We start from the raw sequence: 16,641 nt of genomic DNA on the forward strand, positions 1-16,641 counted from the left end.
GATAGCTGAACTGTAGCAACTTACTGTAGTACCAGAGTGAGCAGTTTTATTGCTTGTACTGCGACATCATACTCCTTGTCCAAAGTCATGGAGACAATGCGGTCCTGTGAACAGAGGAAATTACAAAGATTTCAGATACTCAAAATCAACAGGGCATAGTAGTGGTTCAGCCAGGAAATACCTCTACTCAAAACCGCTGGGGCCACCCATATGAAAACTCATCAATGTACTACTGGTAAGTCGTTTTGGATAAAATAGTCTGCTAAATGGCATTTGTTATGAAAATTGAGCCTTGAGGTAACTAGTTGTAGTGTGTTGATGTGTCCACCAGGTGGCGCTCTGACCTTGAAGCGGCTGGTGAACAGCTCCAGTCTGGTGTTCAGTTCTCTGTTGTAGTAGAGACCCTGCAGCGCTGTCAAACATTTCAGACGCACCTCGCCTTGCTACACACACACACACACACACGTTGGAATTACACACACTTCTAACACACACATACAAACTCATTAGAATTGCACACACTCCTAACTCAAACACAACACCTTGCTGACAAGCGCGCACACACTCTCCCTCACCTTGTCGTGCATGGTCCAGCCTACGTATTTCAGGTAGCTGTCGTTGAGGAAGGCGTCACTGTACAGCTTCATCCACATTCCAATCTCCTCTATAGTGATGGCTCTGATCTCTGCTATCGCATCACTAACACAACACACAACCTTCATCATCCTCATCATACCCTCTATACAAAGGGATAATGTATCTCAAATGAAATCCATCCTATTTATGATCATTACTATGATGGGAACAATGGACAGGCCACGTACCGATATCGGTGTACAAACACACCCTTGAATATAGCATTCATCATGTTTTCAATTTCGTCCTGATTTTCTTGAAGCTGAAATTAGAACAAGAAATCAGGTAAGATAACATTGATCAGGGTTCATCAGGCTGAACTTACACCAACAAAATCAAGATAACCAAACATTACAGAGAGATAGCTAGTATAGTTAGGAAGGCACTGAGGAGAATAATTACACAGTGGTTCATGTGGTTCTGGTGGGGTGGTATTAGTAGGAGGAGACAGCAGTGGTTCATGTGGTTCTGGTGGGGTGGTATTAGTAGGAGGAGACAGCAGTGGTTCATGTGGTTCTGGTGGGGTCGTATTAGTAGGAGGAGACAGCAGTGGTTCATGTGGTTCTGGTGGGGTGGTATTAGTAGGAGGAGACAGCAGTGGTTCATGTGGTTCTGGTGGGGTCGTATTAGTAGGAGGAGACAGCAGTGGTTCATGTGGTTCTGGTGGGGTGGTATTAGTAGTAGGAGACAGCAGTGGTTCATGTGGTTCTGGTGGGGTCGTATTAGTAGGAGGAGACAGCAGTGGTTCATGTGGTTCTGGTGGGGTGGTATTAGTAGGAGGAGACAGCAGTGGTTCATGTGGTTCTGGTGGGGTGGTATTAGTAGGAGGAGACAGCAGTGGTTCATGTGGTTCTGGTGGGGTCGTATTAGTAGGAGGAGACAGCAGTGGTTCATGTGGTTCTGGTGGGGTGGTATTAGTAGTAGGAGACAGCAGTGGTTCATGTGGTTCTGGTGGGGTCGTATTAGTAGTAGGAGACAGCAGTGGTTCATGTGGTTCTGGTGGGGTGGTATTAGTAGGAGGAGACAGCAGTGGTTCATGTGGTTCTGGTGGGGTCGTATTAGTAGGAGGAGACAGCAGTGGTTCATGTGGTTCTGGTGGGGTGGTATTAGAATGAATGATCGGGCAGATGGAAGCCCAGTGGGACATAGTGTTATGTAAACTAGGACACAGCCATTGATGCCAGCTCAACCACAGGGCCTAGTAGAACCCTTTAACTCTCCCTGTCTGATTGCAGGCTAACTGACTCGTTAAGCTCCTACAGCATGTCTTCAAGCATCCTCATCTCTAAATGTAATACATCATCTGATTGGAAAACAACTCTCACGAAGCTCCTGCACCTGGGTAACTTGTCTGTGAAGAGAGAGTGTTTTAGAAAGCACATTCTGAGAAGCAGCGAGAGCAGACAACCCTAAGGAAACCGTGAGCCAAACTAACCTTAAACCAAAGGCCCAAGAAGCCTTACCCAGTTCCCCAACACCAACCCAGGAGGAGCCTAACTCTGACCTCATCCCTCTCACCTCTTTGCGTTTCTGCAGCAGTAGCTCTAGCCGGTCATTGGCTCTCTTGGCGACATTCTTGTTTCTCTCTGTCTCGTACTGCCGCTGTGTGTTGTCCATGTTGATGCTCAGGTTCAAAGCTACATTCACCAGGGCTGTCATCAGTTTCATGGCTATTTCACACACACACACACACATATACACAGTTAATCAGCGTACCCGTGTGCCCAGGGAAGACAGAAATAACCGACTAACACAGACAGACATATCCCCTCACCTCACCCACTCTATTACCTGCCAGGGTGCTGGTGTGCCTGAAGGCTCGGACCTGTGAGTCCGACAGTCCGGTGAGGAGCGATATGACCGTGTCCATGAGGTACTCATCATAGATGATGCTGTACTGACACTGTCTCACCAAGACAGCAATGAACTCACAGAAACTGCCCTTAAACTTCTTCCACAGTGGACCTGCCATGGTCAGAGGATAGTCTCCGCTGTCCTATAGAGGGGGGGGAGAGAAGGTTTATGGGAGTTATGGCTTCACTATTGCATGCAACTCAAAGGGTAATGACATCTAAAACTGAACCAATCAAATGGTACATTTCAGGTGACCGACTAAACTTTAACCCAGAGTGATGCACCTACCACGTCTCACACACACACACAACCTACCTCGTCAAACTCCTCTGTCATCCTCCTGATGATCTCAGAGTTCTGCATGTTTCGGAACATCTCTCCACTGACCACTCCTTTACAGCCAGAACACTGGATGAAGAAGTTGATCAGGTCTAGCAGAGCCATGTCCCTGTCGTTTTTATACGCCTCAATCCAGTCATCCACCACAGACTGCAGCCAGGACAAACAGCAGCAGAGTTAGACAATAAATACAACTAACATACAGTCACTGTGTTTCAACTCTAAAAAAGCTGTTCTGGTCATTAGATAATCAAGAAGTGTTGATAATCAAATAAACTATTGGCCTGTTAAAGGCAAGCCACTTCTGTGTGTAGGCTCACAGATACACTATGTGTTTCACACACTGTAAACGTTACAAACACTATATATATATATAAAAAATATTTTTAAAAATTAAAATATATAATAAAAAAATAAATACAAAATAAATAAAAATAAAAAATAAAAATCGGGCACACAGTCATGTAATCTCCATAGACAAAGATTGACCATATCCATAGCCTTACTGAAGAGCGCAGTGACTTTCAATGTGGCACCGTCATAGGATGCCACCTTTCCAACAAGTCAGCGCGTCAAATTTCTGCCCTGCTAAAGCTGCCCCGGTCAACTGTTATTGTGAAGTGGAAATGTCTAGGACCAACAACGTTGCGAAGAGGTAGGCCACACAAGCTCACTGAACGGGATCGCCAAGTGCTGAAGCATGTAAAAATCACCTGTCCTTGGTTGCAAGACTCACTACCGAGTTCCAAACTGCCTCTGGAAGTAACATCAGCACAAAAACTGTTCGTCGAGAGATTCATGAAATGGGTTTCCATGGCCGAGCAGCCGCATACAAGGCTAAGATCACCCTGGGCAATGCCAAGCGTCAGCTGGAGTGGTGTAAAGCTCACCGCCATGGGAACAATGAATTGCGAGCCAACCCTAATCGCCCAGCGTCAGTGCCCGACCTCACTAATGATTTGTGGCTGAATGGAAGCAAGTCCCCGCAGCAATGTTCCTACATCTAGTGGAAAGCCTTCCCAGAAGACTGTAGGCTGTTATAGCAGCAAAGGGGGGTCCAACTCCATATTAATGCCTAAGATTATGGAATGAGATGTTCGACGAGCAGCTGTCCACATACTTTTGGTCAAGTAGTGTATACACACACACACCTGCATGGCGCTTTTGCCCATCTTGACAACCTCGAACAGCATCAGGTTCTCCATGCCATTCTCCTGGTAGTGGCCGTTCATCCTCCCTGCACCCCCCACTCCCTTCCCTCCTTTACCCTTCTCTCCTGCCGCCTTCTTCCCCTTTTTCCCCCCCTGGGATGGAGGGAGTGGTGGAGAGAAAGAGAGTTGAGAAAAGTCAATAAAGGTGTAAACAGCATAATACTTACTAATATTACGTGGTGTGTATACAGTAGCTTGAGGATGAAGTGAATATTACGTGGTGTGCATTGATGGGTTGCATGTTATGTCAGAATATTGTTTTGAACGTTCATTTTGGACTGATGCCCGACTGAGCACTCTACTTAATGCATCATCAAAGAGCACTGATGAAGATTTCATAAAAAATGCATTACATTGGCTTGGAAATACAATGACATTCCAGGGGGGGGTCAAATAATTAGTAGGAAAATCTTTTGATGATACCAGATTGACTTTAGATGCAGTATAACGTTAGCTAGCTAGCTAACATTGAGGGGAGGCCATCAGATTTCAGCTCGCTAACGTTAGCATTGCTAGCCATTTTTGGCAAACTTTTCTAGCTAATAACATTGCCATCTGTTTAAAGTAAATTTGACGACATGATAATGCTGGAAAAGTTGTTTCCTAATATATTTGACTACTTTACCAATGTCATGGTATTTCCAGGCACTATAGTGTAATTTAGAATAAACAGTAGTTAGCCTCTATCCAGAATGACTGGGCTTATCACCACTTTAGGACACCGCCGATAGAGGACAGCTTGTGAACATTCATAACAATGGCATGACCAAGACAGAGGCGGAACCTATGAATAGTGTGAGGAAGAGGTCCTAATATTATGTTGAGGTGTATAGAGAGAGGAAGAGGTCCTAATATTATGTTGAGGTGTATAGAGAGGAAGAGGTTCTAATATTATGTTGAGGTGTATAGAGAGAGGAAGAGGTCCTAATATTATGTTGTGTATAGAGAGAGGAAGAGGTCCTAATATTATGTTGAGGTGTATAGAGAGAGGAAGAGGTCCTAATATTATGTTGAGGTGTATAGAGAGAGGAAGAGGTCCTAATATTATGTTGAGGTGTATAGAGAGAGGAAGAGGTCCTAATATTATGTTGTGTATAGAGGGAGGAAGAGGTCCTAATATTATGTTGAGGTGTATAGAGAGAGGAAGAGGTCCTAATATTATGTTGAGGTGTATAGAGAGAGGAAGGGGTCCTAATATTATGTTGAGGTGTATAGAGAGAGGAAGGGGTCCTAATATTATGTTGAGGTGTATAGAGAGGAAGAGGTCCTAATATTATGTTGAGGTGTATAGAGAGAGGAAGAGGTCCTAATATTATGTTGAGGTGTATAGAGAGGAAGAGGTCCTAATATTATGTTGAGGTGTATAGAGAGAGGAAGAGGTCCTAATATTATGTTGTGTATAGAGAGAGGAAGAGGTTCTAATATTATGTTGAGGTGTATAGAGAGAGGAGGGGGTCCTAATATTATGTTGAGGTGTATAGAGAGGGGAAGGGGTCCTAATATTATGTTGAGGTGTATAGAGAGAGGAAGAGGTCCTAATATTATGTTGAGGTGTATAGAGAGGAAGAGGTTCTAATATTATGTTGAGGTGTATAGAGAGAGAAAGGGGTCCTAATATTATGTTGAGGTGTATAGAGAGAGAAAGGGGTCCTAATATTATGTTGAGGTGTATAGAGAGAGGAAGAGGTCATAATATTATGTTGAGGTGTATAGAGAGAGGAAGGGGTCCTAATATTATGTTGTGTATAGAGAGAGGAGGGGGTCCTAATATTATGTTGAGGTGTATAGAGAGAGGAAGAGGTCCTAATATTATGTTGAGGTGTATAGAGAGAGGAAGAGGTCCTAATATTATGTTGAGGTGTATAGAGAGAGGAAGAGGTTCTAATATTATGGAACCTTGAGTAAGGTTACTCTTAGTCGTGATATATTGGCGATGTAACAAAAACCCCCGGAGGTGCCTTATTGCTATTATAAACTGGTTACCAACGTAATTAGAGCAGTAAAAATAAATGTTTTGTCATACCCGTGGTACACGGTCAGCCAATCAGCATTCAGGGCTCAAACCACCCAGTTTATAATATGTAGTATATAACATGGGGAAGAGGTTATAATATGCTGTGGTGTAGAGCTTGAGGAAGACGAGGCCTGGTCGTACCTTTCCTTTGGTTGGGTTGATACTGACATCAGGAGCCTCAGAGAAGTCTGTGTCTGAGGAGAAACGGGTGTCCGAATCCCTGGCAAAAACACACACACACACACATTAGAAACAGTCTGCTGAATGCCGGTTGACTGACACACACACGGAAGTAGCCACTTACTGAGGATAGTGGAACTCTGACGGTAACTCTGGTGCTGCTATCATTTCTCTATCATGTCTGACCCAACTCAAATAAGAACAGACCTCAGATCCTCAGTGTCCACAAGGCAGTGGAACGGTAGCATAGGACCTGGAGGAGAAAACAGAAGGGGAAGAGAATACATGGGTATTGGAGTTACATTCAGAGAAGAGAGCATCCTGACTGGTTGCATCACTGCCTGGTATGGCAACTGCTTGGCCTCCAACCGCAAGGCACTACAGAGGGTTGTGCGAACGGCCCAGTACATCACTAGGACCAAGCTTCCTGCCATCCAGGACCTCTATACCAGGCAGTGTCAGAGAGCGGAAGGCCCAAAAAATTGTCGAAGACTCCAGCCACCCTAGTCATAGACTGTTGTCTCTGCTACCACACGGCAAGCGGAAGCGGAGCGCCAAATCTAGGTCCAAGAGGCTTCTAAACAGCTTCTACCCCCAGGCCATAAGACTCCTGAACATCTAGTGAAATGGCTACCCAGACTATTTGCAGTGACCCCCCCCCATTTCTTTACACCACTGCTACTCTCTGTTGTCATCATCTATGCAGTCACTTTAATATCTCTACCTACATGTACATACTACCTAAACTAACCGGTGCCCCCGCACATTGACACTGTGTCAGTACCCCCCTGTATATAGTCTCGATACTGTTATTTTATGGATGCTCTTTAATTACTTGTTGCTTTTATCTCTTATTCTTATCAGTATTTTTTTTTTTTACTGCATTGTTGGTTAGGGTGCTCGTAAGTAAGCATTTCACCTGTTGTATTTGGCGCATGTGACTAATACAATTTAATTTGAGAGGAGTTGTATGATAACCTGCTGCTGAACTTCTACAACATACACATTGCATCCCCTGAACAGGCCTCAGTATCAGCCAGTGGCTCTTCACACAGACCAAAAAACGAAAATACTGCTTTCACATGGTAACACGGGGCGGGCTCTATCCCTCCTGTGAGCCGATTGGCTATCTCACTCCTTGGTTTACAGGAAACATCACCCCAGGGCTTGACATTGGAACGGCCCCCCATGACCATATAAAGGAGAGTTCAATTCATCCTCCGTTAGAGATCCTAACCAATCAGAACAAAGTATTAACACTAGTGGACATATTACAAAACAAACAGCAGGGAGCAGAGAGTGGGATACTCAACCAAATTACGACATTAACAATACATATTATCTAATAGTTCATTTTTATATATAAAAATGAATCAACAATATTGTTAATACTAGCATGTCGTCAGGACTGGTTTTGGGCTACAGGAGGCCAAAATGAGCCTAGCAGCGACCGTATCCTGGGTGTGTCTTAATTACGATCGGGACATACTGTACTATGGATTACAGTAGGAGGTGTGTCAATCAGCTAATGAATTGTAAGGACCAACGAGGAATCAATTGCATTTGACTGTACAATAAAATTGCTCGTGTGTGTAAGTAACCGGTTTATGCTTTTTTGCAGGTTGTAAAAAGCTTTTTTGGGGGGAGAAGTGGGGCATCTTTACCCTCATCAACCAGTGAGATGTAAGGAATGGGAAATAGATGGATTCAAATCTCAACTTTAAAATGCCACATAGCTGAGTACTTTATCCCATGGTCTTGAATTAGAACGCGTGACTTCCAATACACATTCGACAATTCCAATGGACATTCGACTTATTTCATGTTATCTAATTGCCCAATGCCACTCTTGCAAGCTAAATTCATACATAATGTGTTTGACATTGGCTCAGCTACAACTGCATTGCCAAGCAATAAAACAGCATCAGCAAGCAACATCCTGTGTTTCCTATTGCACAAGCGGAGACACTCGCGAGACAGTATTCGCTCTGGCTGGTTGACTAGAGAGGAAGCCTTGAAGATGGGGACTGAAAAAGTGGCGCCAAACCCGGGTGCCTGGGCAACACAAAGCACGTTAAAACTATATTAGCGATAGCTAACAACGTCGAAATAACCGACGGAGAGCATCCTGAACAAGGCTAGCTACCGTTGGCTAGGTAGTATGACAGCCGCTCTCTTGGGCTTGCTCAGTGACGGCCACTGTCCAGAATTGACACCAATATTATGTCGAGAGGTTGTCCGGACTGGCTTGCCAAGGAGCTAGCCAGCCAACGAAGCTAGCTAGCTTAACATCATCAGCTGTCATCAGAACGTCACCCTTTACGTACATGAAAATAACAACTTGCCTTCTATGGCTAACATTAAACCAAGAGTTAAAATTGTATCCTTCAAGTAACGGTAGTACCCACTTTTCTGTAAACTAACTAGTTACAGTTCAAACAGGGCAAAAACACTCGGGAAAATCTCAATTTTGACTGGATAGCTAACTAACTAACGTTAGCTTAGCATAGCTGCAGATTAGCTACCATTCTCCATCTTGTTATGTTAGCTAGCTAGTTTCCTGGCTAGTTAGCTAATTAGCCATGGTAACATTAGCTATCCTAGCCCGTTACCTGCAATCGAACGGAGTTCGGATAGCCAGCCATATTATCAATAAAACGGTTGATATTTAGCTAGCTAGCTAATACGGAGTGGCCCTCAAAGTTCATGTAAATATCTAAATTAGCTTGTTTATACAACATACTTGTTGTGGAGCAACAATACAACCATTTAGTTACATAAAAACACCTCGTCCCTACGTCCTCCATCTTGCCTCGGGAGTTCCGATACGTTACCTACCTAACGTTAACTCCCCAACAGAACAACATTTATTGGATGTAAACAAACAGTTTGTTATATATTAGCTTAGCTAACTTGCTAGATACGTTTCAGTGAAATGGGTCTACTTTCGGCTGTGTAACACAGATTCACGATAAACTAGACAAAAAAAGTAGCTTACAGCGCCAGCGGCTAGCTTACGACTTTCCGTAGCTAGCAGCCTCCGCACTTCTAGCCTATGTTAGCTAGCTAGCATAAGAAGCTAGCTACCAACAAAATTGCTACAAACCAACTAACTTCGAGATTCCACTCCGCCATTTTATAACTTACCCCGTTATTCAATTTATTTCCAAACGAGACACTACTTTGTTGAGTCGTTGTCTGTTCTTGTTTTGATATTACCACGATTTCCGCAAATGAGTTTGAAACTGGCGGTCAGAGGCGGTTTTGGACGCTCTCTCACCCCGCCACTTGCTCCGTAGTAGGGTTTGTTGTTTCGACGATGAGGGGGAAGGAAAACTCTTGGTGCACAGCTGCCCCCTAGCGGCCAGATGAAATACTTCCGATTCCCCGTGACCGTAAGTGATCTGACATCTAGCGGTTATTTACAAGCTGTGCAGCTGCCAGCTACCAGTAAGTACGTGACAGATGGGGGTTGGATGGCCCTACTGCTGAGTTTCTAAACATAAAGGCGCAACATCGTAAGACTTCCGGATACGCTTGCAAAGACCAAACCGACCAGGCCAGGGTTTGGGGTTTGATACAGGGGTCATGTCCCCACCACATTCTGAAATTGACTTTTTGCCCCCCCACAGTTTTATCATTGCAATTTGATACAAAAAAACGGCAATGGTGTACTTTAGGACCATGCGGACGCCTCCGAGCGGTCGGGTAGGCTGTTTGGAGTGGTCAGCAGGCTGTATTTAGGATGAAACAGACACCACAGAGTTGTCTGACAGGCTGTGTGAAGGCAAAGCTTCTGGAAGGCTGGCTGGACCAGCACAGGAGAGTTGAGCTTAGGTCAGTGTGTATGTGTTGCGCTCATTCACCGAGTTGTAAAAGCAAGCAGAGCAGAAACTGGCTGCTCATTAGTTTACTGATTTAGCTGTCAAGGTAACTGCTGTTTAACTTAACATACATTTTTTAAACTATTGTTTATTTGCAGCGCTGAGCTAGTATTGTAACTGCCATGTAATGTTACCTAATGTTTCATTCCCTCATAACTGAGGTAAATATATAAGCTACACTAGCTAGTAACTACCACAGCCAGATCAGCTTTAGCCTCTAGTTATCTGTCAGATAGTAATAATCGCCACCTCATATCGCTATCTAACAGCTGTTGTTTGTATGGAAATGTTTTGTAGCCTTTGTTTTGTCCCGTTTCAGAAGTAAATGAACTTGGCTAGCTTTCTCCAGTTGGTGTACTGTTAGAGAGAGCTGGCCAAAAGTTGGCTAACTTTAGCTATTATTTTTGCCTCAATCACACTAGACCTGAATCAAACGATGAAACCAGATGGCCAAATGATTGAAGACTGATATTCTGACATTCTTTTCATTGCAGCGTGAGTTTTATTAGTATTTATTATTAATGTTATTGATCTGTCAGTTTCCCTAGCTAATTCCCTACTTTTCACACTGGCACAGTAATAAACAGCTCTAACATTACAGGCTTCACTGTCATGGTGCACAGTAGAGATCTGCGCAGAACTGATTTCTTCATCCTGCTCCCACCACACCCGCTGGCTTTCGGTCTGACTCCTACCAGCTACTGCAAGAACTGGTCCCAAAAACAACCGAAGTCCCGCAATATAATTTTTTACATGCTGTTTAGACCAGGCACAAAGATGCATCCGTGTGTTGATTTTGTACATCCACACCAGACGCAATCCAGACACGCAGGTTGAAATATCAAAACAAACTCTGTCCCAACTATATTAATTTGGGGACAGGTCGAAACAAATTCAACATTCATGGACATTTAGCTAGCTAGCTTGCTGTTGCTAGCTAATTTGTCCTGGGATATAAACATTGGGTTGTTATTTTACCTGAAATGCACAAGGTCCTTTTTTTCTGTATCTTTTTAGAATTTGGACCCATTTTGAGTCACACAAAATAGTGTGTTCTCTACTCAGACATTTAATCCACAGATAAAAGGGGAATCTAATAGTTTCTAGTAAAATCTCCTCCTTCAGTAGTTGTAGTAGTAGCAAAGATTTTTATAACTAAACCAAGATAGACCACAGCCTGTTGTTTTAAATGGGAACAAATGAGTCATAGTGGGCAGAACAAGCAAGGAGGTGGGCAGAGCCAAGCACAAGCTAGCGAGATCCTATTGGCGCATTCTAGCATACATTTGCATATTTCAGTTAGGGAACGCCTACTCTGTGAAGTGTGTGTGTGCAATAACTCAATTCTCCTTTGCACGGCTCCTAAACAACCCAATTTTTAAAAACTTTGGCAAAGGGTAAAGTCTACAAAACTTAGTCCACTCTGTTCATAACAGATTCTAGTTTTGGGAACAGAAAACGCTATTGAGATGAAATGTTTCATCGATGAGAAAATTAGCAGAATGTTGGCCAAAATCCATCTCTTTCCATCTTCTCCCCACTGCAGGCCACTGGGCTTCCTCTCACTACCAAATATGGTAGTGAGTGGAAATGCCAAATGGATGCTTCACATTTATACATCCGGGGAGTGAAATATCTGTCTCATTGTTCTATCTGTGGTGGTAGTTTTTTTCTTCTTCTGTGGACTTTATATGTCAGTTGGCAACCAACTTTAAGTTGCATTACCACCACCAACTAGATTGGAGTGTGGACCTCAAGTTCTATTTTAGCGCCTGCCTACGCAGACTGTCTTTGACACGCTCGAGCAGTTTAGATGAAACGATTGAATAACATGTATGTGTACATTTATTTTGCAACACTCCCATTGTGGTGGGGTCACAGCATGCTGACCACACCACTCTCGTTACATGTGTGAGTGTTGCAAAATAAAGGTACACATACATGTTTTCAATAATTTCATCCAAACTGCTCGCTCAAGTCAATGAGCGTCTGCGTAGTCAGTGAAACTGAGTTACATGCACTCAGAAATGTCATTCCTCAAATAAAGGTGTAAAACACAAAATGAGACATATTTGCATATAGTCTTGTGAAGGCTGGCTGAATTCTGTCAAAGAGTTCTTTTATCTCATCATGACTACAGATTCTCCCTTCTCCCTGTTTTTGTTTGCTTGAAAATGTTGATACTGGAGAATGTTATCTGAAGAAACTGTAACCAAGCATTTATAGCGGCTAAGTAATGGATTGCCATTAATTGGAAGGTTGGTTATCCTTCCACAGTGTCAACTTATGTATCATTAGATTTAATTTGTTACAAGATTAAGGGTAACTGGGACACTTTCATAAGGTCTGGATGCCTTATATGGAATACAGTAGGATTAAAGGACTCTGTATTGAAAACATGGCCACGTCAGGGGAAATACCTATTTAGGCAATACCTAGCTGCTGGGCTGCTCAGTCCTGGCCCTGGGGGTCTGCCGTCCTGTGGGTTGTCACTCTGGCCTGGGCCTAACACACCTAAAACCAATAATGAATGTTTCACTAAGATCCTAAAGCTGAGTAGGGTGTATTGGGTTGGGGCGCTGCAGGGTGGTGGACCCCTAGGGACAAGACGGGGTGACCCAGCTAAATTGTGTGCAAGTAAAAAGACCTCTACAGTACTATTAGTCCTATGAGATTAATTATATGGAGGATTGCTGTTTCTGTGTTTTAATATATATTTGAGGTGTATGTGTGTTTTTTTGTTTGTAAACCATTTCCTTGGGAATTAAAACAATTAAAGGTGTGAACTGGGAAGGAAATTGTGTTGGGAGAGAGTTGAGTTATTAACTAGACTGGTGGGGGTTGGGCGTGCAGGCAGCTCGGGCTGGCTGGTCGGTCTGGCTGAAATTTGATATAGAGGATGTCTTAATAGAAATAATCAAAAGTCTGTATTTTTTCAAGAATCGTTAATCTTTTAGGCTATTGGTTAAAGGTGCAACACAATATTTTTTTTTGTAATTATCTTTGATCTAGTTTAGTCTTATTCATCACTTAAACATATTTAATAATGAGCTCTTACCTAGCTTGATGACTGTGGGAATTTTTGCTTACTTTTTGTTCTACATAGAGACGGCAAAAAAATGTAAAAATGTTTTAAAAAAAAAAAATGTAAAAAAAATGTAAAAATTCAGGAAATAAACTTTAGATGCCCCAAAAAATTCTGGGGGAGGACCCTCAGAACCCACACCAGGTTATGTCCCCTCCACTTCTAAAACCAAAGTGGCACCCTTGGTTTGAGAAGTCAATGAGAGAAGTGAACAATTCTTCCTTAGTTGTTCATTTTCTCGAAATCTAAAGACACAACCTAGATTTGAGCCAATGTCTTGAGTAGTTGAACATGTTATTACTCCAACCTCGTGAAAGTGACAAACTGACACGTTTTCATTTTCGTTAAAAAAAAAGTTAAATCGAAGGAATGCCTTTGATTTGACGGCCTGCACTTACGCAGTTCGGCTCGAGACGACCGTTAGACCCAATGACGGGTTTTTGTGCATGAGTTTAGCTTACCAATGTCGCCATGACATCACCTATACGTACGGATTTCTATTGGAGAAGCAGTTTCTGCCTATCTTCATACTGTACTATCTTTGGCCCTGCAGTCAATGCAGTGGTCGCATCTCAATATTAGGTGAATCTCAGTTGCATTTCCTTGACTCCCCATGTCCTCTCTTCTCACCTCAAAATCCATTGGAGAAGGTCAGAAGGGAGGACATGTGGAATCAAGGAAATCTAATTGAGATTATCCCATTGTGGGAGGAATAATCTTCCTCCTTCCTTCCTTTCTTTTCTCCTTTATTAGAACTGTTTCAGATTCTGAAGACACATATAGTGTAAGACAGTGTTTCCCAACCCTGGTCCTTGAGTACATCCAACAGTACACAGTTTCGTTGTAGCCCTTGACAAACACACCTCTTAAACTCAGTGAGGGCTTGATGATAAATTGAATCAGATGTGCTTGTCCAGGGTTACAATAAAAATGTGTACTGTTGGGGGTAATCGAGGACTAGGGTTGGGAAACACTGGTGTAAGAAATGGCAGAGACCTATTTTGGGACTTTCACCTATCTGTTTCTTTTATAGAAGTGGGGATGAAGGAAAGCAGACAAGGTGAGGAAGTCATTTTAGACGATTGACATGTACCCGAAGAGGGTAGTCACTAATCTAGATACCAGTATCTCTGCCTGGTGTTCAAGAAGATCACAACCGGCCGTGATTGGGAGTCCCATAGGGCAGCGCACAATTGGCCCAGCGTTGTTAGGGTTTGACCTGGGTAGGCCGCCATTGTAAATAAGAATTTGTTCTTAACTGACTTGCCTAGTTAAATAAAGGTTAAATAAATAAAAAAGTAGTGTTAGTAATGTTAGTAGCCTTAGTAATGTTAGCAGTGTTAGTAGCATTAGTAATGTTAGTAGCGTTAGTAATGTTAACAGTGTTAGTAGCATTAGTAATGTTAACAGTGTTAGTAGCATTAGTAATGTTAACAGTGTTAGTAATGTTAGCAGTGTTAGTAGCATTAGTAATGTTAGTAGCATTAGTAATGTTAACAGTGTTAGTATCATTAGTAATGTTAACAGTGTTAGTAGCATTAGTAATGTTAACAGTGTTAGTAGCGTTAGTAATGTTAACAGTGTTAGTAGCGTTAGTGTAACAGTGTAGGTTTCGTCCCTCTCTTCGCCCCAACCCGGGCTCGAACCAGGGACCCTTGCACACATCAACAACTGACACCCACGAAGCATCGTTACCCATCGCGCCACAAAAGCCGCGGCCCTTGCAACGCAAGGGGAACAACCACTTCAGGTCTCAGAGCGAGTGACGTCACTGATTGAAATGCTATTAGCGCGCACCACTGCTAACTAACTAGCCATTTCACATCGGTTACATTAGTAATGTTAACAGTGTTAGTAGCATTAGTAATGTTAAGTGTTAGTAATGTTAGTAGTGTTAGTAGTGTAAGTAATTTTAACAGTGTTAGTATTATTAATAATGTTAGCAGTGTTAGTAATGTTAGTAGTGTTAGTAATGTTAGCAGTGTTAGTAGCATTAGTAATGTTAGCAGTGTTAGTAGCATTAGTAATGTTAGCAGTGTTAGTAGCGTTAGTAATGCTAGCAGTGTTAGTAGCATTAGTAATGTTAGTAGCGTTAGTAATGTTAACAGTGTTAGTAGCATTAGTAATGTTAACAGTGTTAGTAGCATTAGTAATGTTAACAGTGTTAGTCATGTTAGCAGTGTTAGTAGCATTAGTAATGTTAGTAGCATTAGTAATGTTAACAGTATTAGTATCATTAGTAATGTTAACAGTGTTAGTAGCATTAGTAATGTTAACAGTGTTAGTAGCGTTAGTAATGTTAACAGTGTTAGTAGCGTTAGTAGTGTTAGTGTAACAGTGTAGGTTTCGTCCCTCTCTTCGCCCCAACCCGGGCTCGAACCAGGGACCCTTGCACCCATCAACAACTGACACCCACGAAGCATCGTTACCCATCGCGCCACAAAAGCCGCGGCCCTTGCAACGCAAGGGGAACAACCACTTCAGGTCTCAGAGCGAGTGACGTCACTGATTGAAATGCTATTAGCGCGCACCACTGCTAACTAACTAGCCATTTCACATCGGTTACATTAGTAATGTTAACAGTGTTAGTAGCATTAGTAATGTTAAGTGTTAGTAATGTTAGTAGTGTTAGTAGTGTAAGTAATTTTAACAGTGTTAGTATTATTAATAATGTTAGCAGTGTTAGTAATGTTAGTAGTGTTAGTAATGTTAGCAGTGTTAGTAGCATTAGTAATGTTAGCAGTGTTAGTAGCATTAGTAATGTTAGCAGTGTTAGTAATGTTAGCAGTGTTAGCAGTGTTAGTAATGTTAGCAGTGTTAGTAGCGTTAGTAATGCTAGCAGTGTTAGTAACGTTAGTAACGTTAATAATGTTAGCAGTGTTAGTAATGTTAGTAGTGTTAGTAGTGTTGGTAATGTTAGCAGTGTTAGTAGCATTAGTAATGTTAGCAGTGTTAGTAGCATTAGTAATGTTAGCAGTGTTAGTAGCATTAGTAATGTTAGCAGTGTTAGTAATGTTAGCAGTGTTAGTAGCGTTAGTAATGTTAGCAGTGTTAGTAGCATTAGTAATGTTAGCAGTGTTAGTAGCATTAGTAATGTTAGCAGTGTTAGTAATGTTAGCAGTGTTAGTAGCGTTAGTAATGCTAGCAGTGTTAGTAACGTTAGTAACGTTAATAATGTTAGCAGTGTTAGTAATGTTAGTAGCGTTAGTGTCATTGTTAGCAGTGTTAGTAATGCTAGCAGTGTTAGTAGCATTAGCAGCGTTAGTAATGTTAGCAGTGCTAGCAGTGTTAGCAGCGTTAGTAATGTTAGTAGCGTTAGTAATAGCAGCGTTAGTAGTGTTAGCAGCATTGTTAGTAGTGTTAGCAGCGTTAGTAATAGCAGCGTTAGTATAATTAGTAATATTTGTAGCGTTAGTAATAGCAGCGTAAGTAGCGTTA

At 42.3% G+C, this 16,641-nt stretch overlaps 1 protein-coding gene and 1 long non-coding RNA gene across 3 annotated transcripts in view; one reads left to right on the forward strand and one right to left on the reverse strand.

The window, feature by feature from the left end:
* LOC106604302 (cohesin subunit SA-2) overlaps positions 1-9,611 on the reverse strand; it is a 30,727-nt gene extending 21,116 nt beyond the window's left edge. Inside the window, exons 1-11 of the mRNA XM_014198813.2 lie at positions 9,382-9,611; positions 6,359-6,487; positions 6,196-6,274; positions 3,981-4,133; positions 2,806-2,979; positions 2,428-2,632; positions 2,155-2,306; positions 825-898; positions 576-699; positions 345-443; positions 25-104 (exon numbers count right to left, since the gene is read on the reverse strand). Coding sequence (XP_014054288.1) covers positions 25-104; positions 345-443; positions 576-699; positions 825-898; positions 2,155-2,306; positions 2,428-2,632; positions 2,806-2,979; positions 3,981-4,133; positions 6,196-6,274; positions 6,359-6,402 — 1,184 coding nt within the window. The 5' untranslated portion in view covers positions 6,403-6,487; positions 9,382-9,611. The remainder of the gene's footprint in view (positions 1-24; positions 105-344; positions 444-575; positions 700-824; positions 899-2,154; positions 2,307-2,427; positions 2,633-2,805; positions 2,980-3,980; positions 4,134-6,195; positions 6,275-6,358; positions 6,488-9,381) is intronic.
* Positions 9,612-9,660: 49 nt separating this feature from the next.
* On the forward strand, positions 9,661-10,979 carry LOC106604303 (uncharacterized). Of its 2 annotated transcripts, none has more exons than XR_001328647.2 (3): positions 9,661-10,164; positions 10,541-10,613; positions 10,720-10,979. It is a non-coding gene; the product is annotated as an uncharacterized lncRNA (long non-coding RNA). The 2 variants fall into 2 exon arrangements; XR_001328646.2 differs by having other exon boundaries at positions 9,661-10,071.
* The last annotated feature ends 5,662 nt before the right edge of the window (positions 10,980-16,641 follow it).

This window comes from Salmo salar, chromosome ssa05, assembly GCF_905237065.1.
Source record: "Salmo salar chromosome ssa05, Ssal_v3.1, whole genome shotgun sequence".
Lineage (NCBI taxonomy): Eukaryota > Metazoa > Chordata > Actinopteri > Salmoniformes > Salmonidae > Salmo > Salmo salar.